The 14,730-nt window shown below is 39.3% G+C and overlaps 1 protein-coding gene across 3 annotated transcripts in view; it reads right to left on the reverse strand.

The window, feature by feature from the left end:
* Positions 1-14,730, reverse strand: part of NMRK1 (nicotinamide riboside kinase 1) — a 30,631-nt gene that overhangs the window by 15,250 nt on the left and 651 nt on the right. Inside the window, exons 2-3 of one of the 3 annotated variants that reach the window (XM_072597473.1) lie at positions 13,310-13,429; positions 5,706-5,761 (exon numbers count right to left, since the gene is read on the reverse strand). In XM_072597473.1, coding sequence (XP_072453574.1) covers positions 5,706-5,734 — 29 coding nt within the window. In that variant the 5' untranslated portion in view covers positions 5,735-5,761; positions 13,310-13,429. Of the gene's footprint in view, positions 1-2,752; positions 2,842-5,705; positions 5,762-13,309; positions 13,430-14,730 lie in introns of those variants that run through there. The other 2 variants (XM_072597470.1, XM_072597472.1) reach the window with 2 other exon arrangements.

A 14,730-nucleotide genomic window follows, 5' to 3' on the forward strand; every position in this document is an offset into this window, starting at 1 on the left:
ACAGCACCTGCTTTAGCCGCATCCCTGGCTGTTAAAACAAATTACTCTCATCTGCCCAACTTGGGCAGAGAGCCCCCTAACTCACCAAATGGGTTTGAGGCCTGTCAGTTACCCTCAACTTGGTTTAGCCTGTCTGCCAAGATGATTTTACCAGGGTGTAAATTCTTGGAGCCACAAGTGAGAGGTGGGAGACAGGTGGACACCAAAGATGGATGAGAAGCCCAGAAAAGGGCTTAGTGAGCCCTCATACCAGAGATGCTAGTCCTCCCTAAACATTTCATATACCTTTTCAGCATTTCCCCTTTTCACATCAATTATTATTTATTTTTAAAATCTTTATTCATTTCTAACTTAAATACAAAAAGACCAAGAAAAAGAACATATGCACATACATATATCTATACCTACATACATATACGCATATATATATATACATATATATATATACATATACACACATCACAACATAGAGAAAGAATTCAGTATAAAACCATAAATTCCCACTTCAAACTGTAGGTTTAAAAAAAAAAACCACCAAAAACTATGTAATAAATTCTATGCATTGTTTTCAAAGCTACCCTGTTTTTCTGTTTCCTTCTAAATTTTTTCTTTTGTGCTCTACTGTGCACTTTTTTTCCTCCCTCTCCACTCCGCCCTAGAAAAGGTGACAATTAAACACAAATTTCATATATCTATATCCACGTCTGTATGTAGATACAGACGTGGATATAGATAGACATAGATATAGTTGTATTTATATATGTAAAGCCACACTACCTCATATCACTTTAAGAAAACTCACAGGACTCACCCTCTTCTTTTTATTCTAATAAGGCTTAACAAATGTTGATTAACTACCTGACAAATGAAGAAGATACTGTTTTCTTTCGACTGGTATAAATAGCCATCCTGAAGATCTCTGTAACAAACCCTTCTAACCATAACCCTAAATTCACATACTTTTTTCTTTTGCTAAAAATGTACCTTTTCCCATCCATGTGCCCTAACCTTGTCTTACCCCAAACTTCCTTGTAAGCCTGCCTAAAGACCTAACAAGTAACTGATCCTATCCAAATTATAGCTCAGGAGGAGAGACAATCTCTAAGTCATCTGTGTAACTGTGAGACACATATGTCCCTCACCTACTGATGGAGTGTGTCACACTTTTGAGTGGATAAATAAGCTGCAGTGTTACCTGTCTGTCTGTAACCTGTGCTTGTCTTATTCATGCAATAGCTACCAAAGACCTGAAAAATTCATGCAACATGGTGCATATGGCATCAGACAGTGTTGACCTGTCAGTTAACATTAATGTAGTTTCTAAGGGACCTAGCTCATAGTACCCCTAGTGTGGTTCTACTTAGGTCCAAGGCAGCTAGGGGGCACAGCTGGGGGGCCTGGAGTCAGGAAGACCTGAATTCAAATTGGACCTCAGACACTTACTGACTGTGTGACCTTGGGCAAGATTCACTGCTGTTAAGGACGGGCTACCACCACTGTGCTTGAAACCAGTGCCCCACCACCTTCCTGAGGACTGTGGTGGAGAGGGATAATGGAATGAAGACTGCTCTACCTCCTCAGCCCAGCTTCTTAGAATCTTTGCCTTCCTTCAAGGCTCAGCTCAAGCATTGCCCTTAGCAGGAAGCCTTTCCTGGCTCCCCCAGGTCTAGTGCCTTCCTCAATAATTTTAGCTTCTATTGACTCTATATGTATCTTGTACATATTTACATGTTGCCTCTCCATTAGAGGGTGAGTTCCTTCTCTTTGTATCCCTAGCACTTAGCACAGTACCTGGTGCATAATAAGGGCTTTTAAAACATGCTTTTTGACTCGACTGATTGCTGCCAAAGACAAGGGGCCTCTCCTGAAACAGAACCTTCCCGAGTGCTGTTATCTCTGAGCTTGTGCTCTCGTTGCCTGAATAATTGATCAGCTAGCATTTTCCCTGTTCTCTGGCTAGCAGTTTCCCTGATCCCTAATTTCAGACTTGATTTCTGTCAAGGTGATCACCACCCTCATCCCACTCTCACTTGGCCCTACTCCTATCCATACTCCTTTTGTCTTTGCCTTATACTTTGTGACTTCCATTCCATTGTTAAACTCCTCTATATACTCTATCTCTTTTTCTCACACGCTTCATCTTCTTATGCTCACCAGAATTTCCTAGGGGGGTACCTTATCCCTGGGTACCCTCTTTAGTCTTTGTGGCTCCTCTCATTTCCCCTAGAACATTGGGCCACAAAAGGAGGTATTGGAATACTCCTTGCTTTCTCTATCATCATCATTCAACAATCTCTCCTTCTTTGAAGTTTATTTCATCTGTCTCCATCACTCTTTTCATCTCCTACTTGTTATCAGATATCGGTCCCTGGTACATTCTAGCTTCTTTCTCCAGGATTCAGTCTTCCCCTTCACCTCAACTCCTGATCTCATACTTTAGAATATAAATATTCAACTTACCATCACCCTGAATGCTCTAATCTCCCAATTTATTAAGTTCTTCATCTCCCATGACCTCCATCTCCACTATTCCCTAGCTACCAACTACAGAGGTCACATATCAGACCTTACCAAACCCCAAAATTATGCCACCTCTATAACTGTGAACTCTAAAGTTTCCGATATTCATAGCCTATTGTCCAATTTTTTTTCTCTGCCATACTCCTAAACCAAGTATTTATCATCATTCTGAGTTCCAGTTGCTCTTTCCACAGATGTTTTCCCAATCCATCATCCCAGCTTTGAGTCTTACTTTTTAAGTTCCTTTCTTCTTAGACTTCCATTGTTCACACTCTGCAAATTTTTAGCCATGGATCACCCCCTGACCTGAACTGCTGTATACTGTTGGAAGAAAGCATGCAACTGTATGAATCATGTCCATATTACCCACACTCAACTGGGCTCTCCTGGCTGTACTATAATCCTTTTATTCTTCCCTGATTAATTCTCTATCATATTTTCTATAGCAGTTCTTCAATATCTCCTCTTCTCCCCTCTAATCCTAACACAATTCTTATCCCCTGTCTCTCAACTGATGACTTTGCCTCCTACTTTGCTGAATAAACTAGTCATCCACAATGAACTCCTCATTTCTCTTTCTCTAGCTTTCAGAACTCATTTTCGCCTGTTTTCTCCTCCTCTGCTCCTGTCTGAGAATGAGGTGGCCCTTCTTCTCACCAAAATTCATGATTCTATCAGTGCTCTTGGATCCACTACCTTCCCCTCTCTTCTAGGATCTTCCCTTAATCAGTCATCCCCAGATCCTCTTTCTCTCTTGCTCTCTCCTTGTCTCTCCATCTCTGTCTCTCTCTTTGTCTTCCTGGTCTATGCATTCCTTCCCAGGTACTTACAAACAAACATGGCTCTGGAAGAGAAAGTGAGGCTGGTGACCTTGCACAGCCTTCCCTCACTCAAATCAGAGTCATCTGTAAGTCATGTCATCATCATGATGTCACGGTCCTCTTTGAGAATGAAGGATAAACACAACAAACTCAGATTTCCTCCATTCTTGAAAGGAAACAGACTTTATTTGAACCTGTAACTCTCTCAAACTATCATCCTTTATCTATTTCATTTTTATTGATAAACTTTTTGAGAAAGCTTGTCTATAGCCTATACTTCTACACTGTACTAACGTGTACTCTCTTCTCCATTTCTTCAACTCTAATAAGCATTCCTTCCTAGTTACTCATTTGACCACCAACTGAGTTCAGGATACCATTGCTATAATCAATCAATAACTATTTATTAAGCTCCATTATGTTAGGCATTGTGCTAAGTGCTGGAAACATAAGAAGAAGCAAAAGGTAGACCCTGCCCTCAAGGAACTTACAATCTAATGTTCACCTGGTTTGTTAAAAGAGCCATATTACTATCTTCCCTTCCACCAGTCTCCTCCTACTTCAATTCATCCTTTACAAAACGGATGAAATTGGATACAATGCAAAATGTATGAGTCTGACCATGTAAGTACTGTCCTTTAAACCTTCCAGTGGTTCCCTCTTTCCTCTAGGATAAAATGCAAACTCTTGACCATAGCACTTAAAGCTCTCCAGTCTGGGTCCAACCAATATTCTAGCCTTATTTTGTAATTTTCTTTGTGCACTTTTTGTTCTGTCCAAACTAGGCTCAATTTCCCCCAAATACAACATTTCATCTCTTGTCTTTGTGTTTTCTTATGGGCTGGAACACATTTGTTCCCTATCCTGTCTCATTATTTTCTCTTATATCAATATATCATTATATATCAATTATATTGATATATATATCAAAGATATCAATATATCACATATCAAATAATAGATCATTATTTTCCCGCAAGGTTTAACTCAGATGCCAATTCCTATGTTCCCTATGCAAAGCCTTTCCTTATCTCCCTGTGTTTCCGCCCTCAAATTACCCTGTATCACATGTATCTGTGTATAGAATAGTACGTAAGCTCACTGAGGGCACTGAAAATGTTTCATTTTTGTCTTTGTGTCTCCAGTGCCTAGCAAAGTGCCTTTCACAAAGTAACTACTTAAAAAAGATGTGTTGAACTCTGTGGATGAACTGAATAGAAGGGGGCATTTAAGCCATAATTCAAGGGAAGATTAAAATTCTGACAGTTAAGTGATGAAGGTGGGCACTCATGATAAAGAGGATGACAGCATCAAAGGTGAAGAGTCATGAAAAGATAAGAGTGCAACATAGAGTACCCACATATAAATGGATAGTGGGGGGAAAAAAGGAAGAAAGCTAAGATTAGGGCCAGATCACGGAAGGCCTGAATGTCGACTGTGAAGTAGAAGATAGGAGTCACTGGATGTTTTGGAAGAGAAGAATAATAGGGGGTAAGAATTGGAATCATGGATACCAAGTAAAAGACCACTACAATAACCCATTGTGGATGTAAATAAAACATCTGAGCTAGAAAAGTGAGAATGGAATAGGAAGGACAGGGATGAGAGACTGCAGTGGTAGAATAGTCCAGGCTTGATCATTAATTGGATGTGTAGAGGAAAAGAGTTCAAGATGTTTCAGAGGTTAAATCTACTTCCTATTGATGGTATGCTGTAATAATGTAAACAAAAACCTCTGTTAAGGAAACATCACAGTTGTTCAGCCTTTCATTTAGCAACTGGATAACATAAAATTTGAATACATATTGGGGAAACAGAAAAAGGGTGATGGTGGGAAAAGAAATATGTTCATAAAACCCAGAACTATTCCAGGTATCTGATCTATGTACCTGTCTCCCACATACTAGGGCATAAAATAAAGAGGAGCTGAGATTGTTTTCAGAGTCATTGGATATCTAAAACTGGACATTACACAGAAGAAGAGACAGACTCTCTCCACTAAGTTGTCAGGTCCCTAAAGCTGGGGAGAAGGATATGAGAAATCACCACGGATTGAGAGATTCTTCATTGTTGAGTTTATCACTAGTATAGCTAGACTTTTCCAACTCTCCCAGCTTCTTTCTAGACACTTTTAGCTGTTGTCATCCACCTTCTCCCTGCTTCTATTAGGTATTCAGTATCCTGTGCTTCCCTTGCTCCATGGCTTCTAGGATCTCCACAATTTTGTGTGTTCTACTCAGGCCCACCCTCTCTGGACTGTGCCCCAGTCCTCAAAAATCACCCTTCATTCCCTCTTGAACACCACATGTGAAAGCTATTCTCTCAGCCAGTTGCTCAGAGGAAATCAATCTGATTGCTACTTACCCACTAATTCCAACGACAAATGCTTTCATAATGTGCTTTTAAATTACTTCCACTTTCTAAAATAAAAAAAAAATACACTGTTAAAGGACAATTTTTAAGAAATAAAATAATCATAAGATAAATGAACTAACACAGGAAAAATTATCACATTCACCTCTGTTACTCATGTAAGGATTTTCAAACTTATTGACTATTCATTGATGATATTTAACATAGGTGGTGTTCTCTCTCATACGCTCCAGTGCTGGATGCTAACAACTAATGTTGGGCTAAGGTAATTCAAACTGACCAATTCACTAGTTAATTTAAAAAATTCACATGATGTATCCAGGGCACAAAACAAATGATTAAAAATACTGTTCATGCCAGTTTCTCTTATCACAGATAGTTGAAGGTAACTTACCATAACCACATTTTCGTTTTTTGAATCTGGGTCTCCTAATCTGGAGGCTGGAAACATGATGGTTAAGCATGGATTGGACCCAATATTGAGCAGTAGGGAAGCTTCTGCTGGCTCTGTTTTCCATCTGGACCAGTTTGCCTTTTCCTTGGGCAATCCCAGTTCCCAGAGCTTAACATATTCATGTGGAATTTACTGCAGACACCTGATTGGCTTTGTCTACTACTGCTCAGACCTATCAAGATCAAGTGATCTATCAGTGGTAGCAAAGGATTACAGGTTTGTGCCATCATGCTCATCTGGAGGCTGGTTCTTTCAGTAAACTGAATCATGCGTAACCTGGCCAATTGATTCAACCAAGTAACTACTGTAGCAGGTGGAACAGTGTTCTGAGCTGAGTCTACTCCTTCTCTCTTAGCCTGTTTGTTCCTCTGATGTGGTTGTTGCTGTCATTCAGTGAGAAAGCATACAGGAAGCGCTTACACGCACATGTCAGGCATAGTGCTGAGTAGACAAAGTACAACAAATACATGGTCCCTACCTTAAAGCAACTCATTTTCTAATGGGAGAGAAAACATGCCAACAACTTGGTATGTATAAGATATATACAGAATAGATCTAAGGTAATCTCAGAAGGAAGGCACTAGCAGGGGAAGGGAAGGATAAGGGTGGGAAAGATCCTATGACAAAGGTGGAATTTGAGTTTCATCTTAAAGGAAGCCAGGAATTGGAGGTGGGCATAGAGATAGAGGATTCTGGGCACAGAGGACACAGAGATTATCAAGTATAAGAGGATGAGAAAGGTAGGAAGGGGAGAGATTGTGAAGGGATTTAAGTGACAAATGATTTTATATTTGATCTTGGAGTATTACTAAGAGGTTGCCACTTCAGTTTATTAAATGGGGGGGGGGAGGAGAGGAGTGTCATATCTGTGCTTTAGAAAAGTCACTTTGGTAGCTGAGTAAGGGATGAATTAGAGTGGAAAAGGCTGGAGGCAGAGAGACCAAATAGAAGGTTAATACAAATACCCCAGGTGTGCTATAAGGAGAACTTGCGCTAGACTATTATTTGTGTGAATGGAGAGAGGGGAACATAAATGAGAGATGCTATCACAGTAGAAATGACATGACTTGGCAAAAGATTGGATAGAGTGAGCAGGAAAGAGAAGCCAAAGATGGCAGAGGCTGTGAGCCAGAGGGAAATTCAGAAGGGTTTTGAAGGAGATAATGAGTTGTGTTTTAGATGTGTTGCACTGTCCCATTTTATGTACCCCATGAACTCCATCTCCAGACTTAGTGTCTCTGTATAAGCTGTCCGCAGGGCCTGGAATATGTTCCCTCCTCAGCTCCACCTCTTCCAAAACCTTAGCTTCACTTACGTGTTAATTTGGGGGCCACCTCCAAAGGAAAGCCTTTTCTGCTACCCCATAGGTGGAAGTGCCTTCTCATTTTTCAAGTTATTTTGTTTTTGCTCATCTGGGTTGTATCCCTTGGAGACAGGAGATACTTTGTTTTATTGTTGTAGCCTGGTATACTGGCAAGGCTTTGCACTGTAAGGAGGTATTTCATAGATACTTATTGAATTGGAGTCAGCTAGTAACTGCAAGTGTATATATACATATATAAAATTTTTATTATTTGTAATTTGCTTGTTTATTCTGTATTACATTCTATATAAATTCTGCATATACGTATAGTACTGGCCAAACCCTTGCCTCATAGATATACAGTGATAGAGATATATACTGATTTGAGGGGAGCAGGGATGGTCTGTATACCACTGCCTATAGTCACACAGACATTTCTTTAGGTTAAATGTTACCATCTCTTTCTACAGTTTTTTTTTTAAGTTCAGATTTCCTTTGAAGGAATGATGGTGAGTACATTCACATTTTAGTGGTATAATTCATTTTCAAGAGGCTCTGACAGAAGGAGCAGCTGCGAGATCACCAGGCAGGGAGAAGTCCTCAAAGAAGACAAAAAGGAGAGAGGGGCTAAAGACGAATTTCACCTACATCGCAATTTCCACCTAAGGTTTATTGCGAAAGTTTAAGAAAAGGCTTCTTAGACTGTCAGTCTGGAAACAGAGTTTCAATTAGAGATATGAAATCCGATGGAATATTAAGAAGCTAGTTTTTCTTTAGTATTTTGAAACATTCAGAAATCTTTATGCCAGCCTATCTGAAGTTCTGAGTCTTAAATCCTATTTTCAGGGACTCCTCAAAGAGTTGTTCTATGATATGTGCCCATTATACATAATTATATGTTTATTAATTTATTCATGTATATACAAGAACAAATAATCATATGCACCCATGGATACATTCATAAATACTCACACAAGACTCTACAAGACTCTAAAGTGAACTAAATTTAGTTCTGAAAAAATTTTAACACTCCTTGAAGATACCCAGTGAAGACACTGGGGAAATAAACCATTCACTGTTCTCTCTTCCTGGGAAGCAAAGACTTAATCTGGCTAATTGGTGTATCATAAGGTTCTTAAATACTTTTGATGAAAATGGATTTCTAATTAGGAATATCCCCAAACACTTCTTGAAGGCATTGCTTAGTGTTAAGAGCCAGGTAGAATCAGGATGGAGGAGAGATCCTTTTGAGAGAGCAAGAGTGAAATAGATATGTATTTACATGTATTAAATAATATTTCGGTAGAAAGAACAAAAAAAAGTTAAATGAGCTATTCTCTTACTATGTCCTGAAGGCATCTAACTGCCCCAAATGAATTCAAAATTAGCTGTACTAAATTTTAGCACCTGTGAGTGTTGACATACCTTGTATACAGCTGAGAGGCAGAAGAACTGATGGTGATCTTGGAGGAGTCAGAGAACAGAATCTAGTAACTGCCAATATATTCTTGTACTGATTTTTGTTAGTTGTATTTTTCTTGTATATTCAGTCTATATGTATAGTAGTGTCTAGACCCATACCTCATAGGTAGATAATGTGCTCTGATTTGAGGGGAGCAGGGATGGTTTTTTACTGTCCAAATATCTCCCTTAATCTATCTATCATCACACAATTACAGACCGGTATTATGGTATTGGAAAAAGGCCAATGTCCCACTTTTAGGAATGGGTAAAAGTCAGTCAATGTTAATTAAGCAGCTACTACGTACCAGGCACCTTGCTAAGTAGTGGAAATACAAAAAAGGGTGAAAAATAGTCCCTATTCTCAAGGAGATCCCAGTGTAATGAATGACACAAGAAGCAAAGAATTAACTACAAACTATAGACAGGATACCACCAGCTAATGTCCTTAGTGATGAGTCCCAGCAAAATTTGAGAAAAAAATATTAAATGTTAAATAATTAAATATTAAATTGTGAACACAGGAGGAAGCTCTTGTGTAGTGGAAAGACCCTTGGATTTGGAGTGAAAGGACCGGGGTTTGAATTTTGGCATTGTCATTATTTCCTAGCTGGTTAGTTAATTTCTCCATATTGTGTACATACACACACACACACACACACACACACACACACACACACACACACACACACACAGACACTAGGTAACCTTAGGCACTAGCAGTTGTGACCAGCAAAGACATCCTGAGCAAGGTGGTACTTGAGCTGGGTCCTAAAGTAAATTAGGGATTCCAAGACGTGGAGGTGGAGATGGAGAACATTCTGGGGACAGAGGACAGTCAATGACAAGAAATGGAAATGAGAGATGTACTGCTGTCTGTGAAATGCAGCAAGAAATTCAGTACGGCTGGACCTCAGAGTGCATGGAGAGGAGTTGTGAAATAATGCAGGATGTGGCCAGGCAATGAAAACCTTTAAATCCTCTTTGAGGATTTAGCTTCATATACTATTAGGATAAGGAAGTGGTGATGACTTCAAGGTGGTATGGGTTTTCTCTCTTTCCAAACTTCTTATATTTTTCTCCCCTTTACAGACTTTATATCCAGCTGTTGTTTCTAGTTGTGTCTGATTCTTCTTGACCCCATTTGGCATTTTCTTGGCAGAATTACTGAAGCAGTTTGCCATTTTCTTCTTCAGCTCATTTTACACACGAGGAAACTGAGGTAAACAGGGTTAAGTGACTTGCCCAGGGTCACATAGCTAGGAAATGTCTGAGACCAGATTTGAACTCAGGAAGATGAATCTTCCTGATTCCCAGGCCCAGCATTCTATCCACCGTACCACCTAGCTGTGACGTTATTTTATAAGGTTACACTGGCCTAATCACTGTTTCACTCACCAACACTCCATCTCCCAACAATGCCTTTGCATCTGTTGCCCCACCATCTAGAATGTCCTCTTTCCTCACTTCTACCTCTTAGTTCTCCTGGCTTCCTTCAAGACCTAGTTCAAATGCCATCTTATGCCTGAAGCATTTTCCAGTGTTCCCAGCTGCTAGTGCCTTCTACTCTGAGATTACCTTCTTTCAACTTGGTATGCAAGTAGTTATTTTTACATGGAAACTATTGTCTTCTTGAAGACAGGGCCAGTTTTTGTATTTCTTTGTATCCCAGGTGCTTAGTATAATGCTGAGCACATAGTAAGCACTAAGTAAATGTTGACTGTCAAAATAACCTTATTTCATTTCTTTTTAACAAAGTTATAAGACTTGCTTCGATATTTTGATGGATTGATGACTGGATGGATCTTTTCACTGTGGGTGCTCCCTTCATTGAAGTAGATCCCAGCCCCTACACAGCTTCTCATCCTGGATGACTCTTATCCATGTCCTCCCAAAAATTCTCCACAAGGAGACATATCAAAGGCCTTCCTCTTGGTCTCTTGATGCTGCACAGATACCAATGGCGCAGTAGTTAGTTACTGTCCTCACCATGTATACCTTCTTTTTCAGTCACGTATATCTCTGATGGCAGCAATGGAGGTACCTTGCGATCTATTTACACTCAGCATGGGCCTCCTCATAGCCTTCTGGGTGACCTGCAGTTTGAATTTTCAGAGACTATATGTGGTATTCCATGACTTGTAGTCACATTGTACCATCAGAAAAATATTGGGGTATTAGCTCACATCTATCAGAAATTACAAATGCTGGAGGAGATGAGGGAAAAATAGGTACGCTAATGGAAGTGCTGGTGGAATAATAAGGTGGTCCAACCATTCTGGACAACAATTTGGAACTATGTCCAAATGGCTATAAAATTGTCCATTTTCTTTGACCCAATAATACCACTCCTGGGCCTGTATTCCAACGAGAAGAAAAAAAGGAAAAGGAACTATATGTACAAAAATATTTATGGTAGTTCCTTTGGTGGTAGTAAAGAATTGGAAATGGAGGGGATGCCCATCAATTGGGGAATTGCTGAACAAGTCGTGTCATATGACTACGATAATATAATTATGCTATAAGAAATGATGAGGAAGATGATTTCAGAAAGACATGGGAAGAACTATATGAACAGATGAAAAGTGAAGTGGGATGAAGTTGGAGATCACTGGGCACAATAACACCAATGTAGTAATGATGATCAGCTGTGAAAGACTTGGTACTCTGACCAATACAATGTTAAAAGATAATTCCAAAGGACTTATGATGAAAAAATGCCATCCGCTTCTAGAGAGACAACCAATGAACTATGAGTACAAATTGAAGTATAACTTTCTCCGCTTATTTTTCTTGCTTTTTTTTTTTTAAAAAAAATAGGGCTAACATAGAAATATGTTTTACATGACTTCACATGTATAATTGATATGATATTACTTACCTTCTTAGTGGATGTGGGAGGATATGAGCAGGAGAAAATTTGGAACTCAGAATTTAAAAAGAAATACAATTAAAATGTTAAAAAAAGGAAGGAGAGACAAGGGATGATAGTGGGGATGGATGGATCTAGTGACAGTTTTTTGATAATAGGGTAATATGAACATGTATATAAGCAGGCAGTAAACAGGCAGAGAATGAAGACAAATGAGGCAATTGGTATGATAGAGGAAGCAATCTGCTACAGAAGATGGGATGAAATGGGATCACTTGCACACCTAAAATTAGCCTTGCCAAGCGGAAGGGACACCTCTTCATATGAGACAGGAGTGAAGGAAGAGATAGTGGCAGAAAGCATCGAGGTGATATGGCATGAAGAGAAAAAAAGTGAGCTTTCAGCAAATATTTTTTAGAAAAATTTTTCGGTGAAAGATAAGTGAAGGCTTTCAGCTGAAAGAGTGGGGGATGATGGAACCTTGGGAGGTTGGAAAAGGTTTAGAAAATAAGTTGTGGTGAGTATCTCATATTCTTTATATTTTTCACATCCCCTAGCACAATATCTTAAAAATAGATGGCACTGAAAAAATACCTTTTCATGCTTCATTCTTCAGTATATCAAAGAGAGTTCAACCTCTCATGAGTGATTCCACGGTTTTATTACTGTAATAATCAATTTGTTTCTTCCCTATGTCTAATCACAATCTTCGTCATTTTCCTGTAAGTCAATTTCCACTTGTTTTGTCTTCCAAAGATGTGGAAAATACCTGCTTAGCCTTCCTATGTTGAAAAAACAAAGCAAAACCCCATGCTTCTATCACAGCCACATCTTAGCTTTGCCCTTCTCTAGACTAAAACAATACCAATTGTTTTAAACTGTACTGTTAAGACCTATTTGCCATTCTAATTATCCTTGTTACTATTATTATGTCCTGCTTCAGTTTCTCCACATCCCATTTGAAGTATATTTATAAAAAGTTTATAAGGTTGTTCTAAACTCAGCATATAGTGAAAGCATGATTCTAGTTGGCATTTTTCACAACAGCAGGCCACTGCTCACTCATACTCAATTTGCGGTAAAATTTAACCTCAGCCCTCTACTTGCCACAGGTCCACTCTCCCTCCCCCCATTTTTTGCCTGTTTGGTCATTCCCCGTCCTCTGTTTGCATGGGTGTCACAGGATATCTTTAATATATTTTCAATTCATGCAAAGTACAACTGTATTAATATTCATATTGGATGATTATTTGTTAATTTAATAAAAAATAATATTGGAGTAAAAATAACAGGCTTTTTTTTTTCTGAGAGAAGTTCAGGGTCATCAAAGGCACTACACAATTTTTCCAAAGGTAATCTACCATATTTCCTTCCCTCTACTCAGTTCTAGGCCTGGCTCATTAACAAATCCCAGTTTTTGGCCAAGGTATATGTAATGATGAGGGGCAGCTAGGGGTGCAGTGGAAAGAGCACCAGTGCAGGAGTCAGGAGGACCTAAGTCTTACCTCATACACTTGACACTCAGTAGTTGTGTGACCATGGGCAAGTCACTTAACCCCAATTGCCTCATCCTGGGTCATCTCCAGTCATCCTGCTGAATATCTGGTCACTGGTTTCAGATGGCTCTGGAGGAGAAGTGAGGTTGATGACCTGCATAGCCTTCCCTCACTCAAAACAAAGTCAAGTGCAAGTCATGTCATCATCTCTCTGAAGGCATGGTCTTCTTTGGCAACGAAAGACTAACACACACAATGTAACGATGAGGGAGGTGGGATCTCCAGTTCTCCTGTATCTTGTATCTGTATCTTGCCACTGGATCCAGATGGCTTTGGAAGAGAAAGTGAGGCTGGTGATCTTGCACAGCCCTCACTCACTTAAACCCTATTCACTTGCAAGTTACGGCATCACCTTCCTAATGTCATGGTCCTCTTCAAGAATGAAGCAGACAACAACAATGGAACAACAATGTAACAATGATGGATCAGCAATATGGACTGGCCATCTAACTAGATGACTTCTACCGAACAACAGGTGTGCTTCATCCACTTTTTTTAACTGTAAACCCAAGCTTCAGAAGGGATTATGGATCTTGTTGGGGTGGGGGAGGAGCACTGCAAAATGCTGCAAGGCTTGATGCACTCAGCAGAATGTTACCTGCAAATGGGTGACTTTGAGAAGACTTCTTCATCTGTAGGGCACGGCTTTTTTCATTGGGACACTGTACTACATGATACTGGCAAATACCTTGGGTGAGAATGTCTGCCTCTTTTCTGACCTGCTTGATATTAATCTGATTTAGTGCTTCTGTTGTTAGGTGTTTCAAGGAATTTTGTACAAACTGTATTTATGTATACAAGAGCTTCACTGGAGCAGTTTTCAAAGTGAAATTTTGCTTTTTTCTCCCCTCTATTTGTCAAATAACAAGCACATTGGGATCTTTTATTTTCCATGGTATATTCAGTCAAATGTGACTGTACAGATGCAGTTTGCTGTAGAATTTGGAAAAGCCTGTAACCTCCTCATACCTTCAACAAGGATGTTTCCAGTTCATCTGAAGATTATATTCATGAAAATTTTGTAGAGACAGGAAAGAAAGCATACCAGTTAGTAGTTACCGATAGTCTACATTTTGGGAGGTAATAATAATATAATGGAAAGGAGACTGACTCTGGAGTCAGAGGACTTGGGGGAAAATTGTACCTCTGATGCTCATTACTTAAGTGACCTTGGGCAAGTCAGTTTCCTCCTACTCAAAATCAAAAGGCTGGACCAAATTGCCTCTAAGTTACTTTCAGTTCTAAATTTATGAGCCTTAGACGTTTAAAAGTCACAGAAGCAATCTAGTCCAACTCATAGTTGAAAAGTAAACCTCTCCACAACAGAAACACACTATATATATATATATATAATATAAAACCAGTTGCTG

Source organism: Notamacropus eugenii, chromosome 3 (assembly GCF_028372415.1).
Source record: "Notamacropus eugenii isolate mMacEug1 chromosome 3, mMacEug1.pri_v2, whole genome shotgun sequence".
NCBI classification, from domain to species: domain Eukaryota; kingdom Metazoa; phylum Chordata; class Mammalia; order Diprotodontia; family Macropodidae; genus Notamacropus; species Notamacropus eugenii.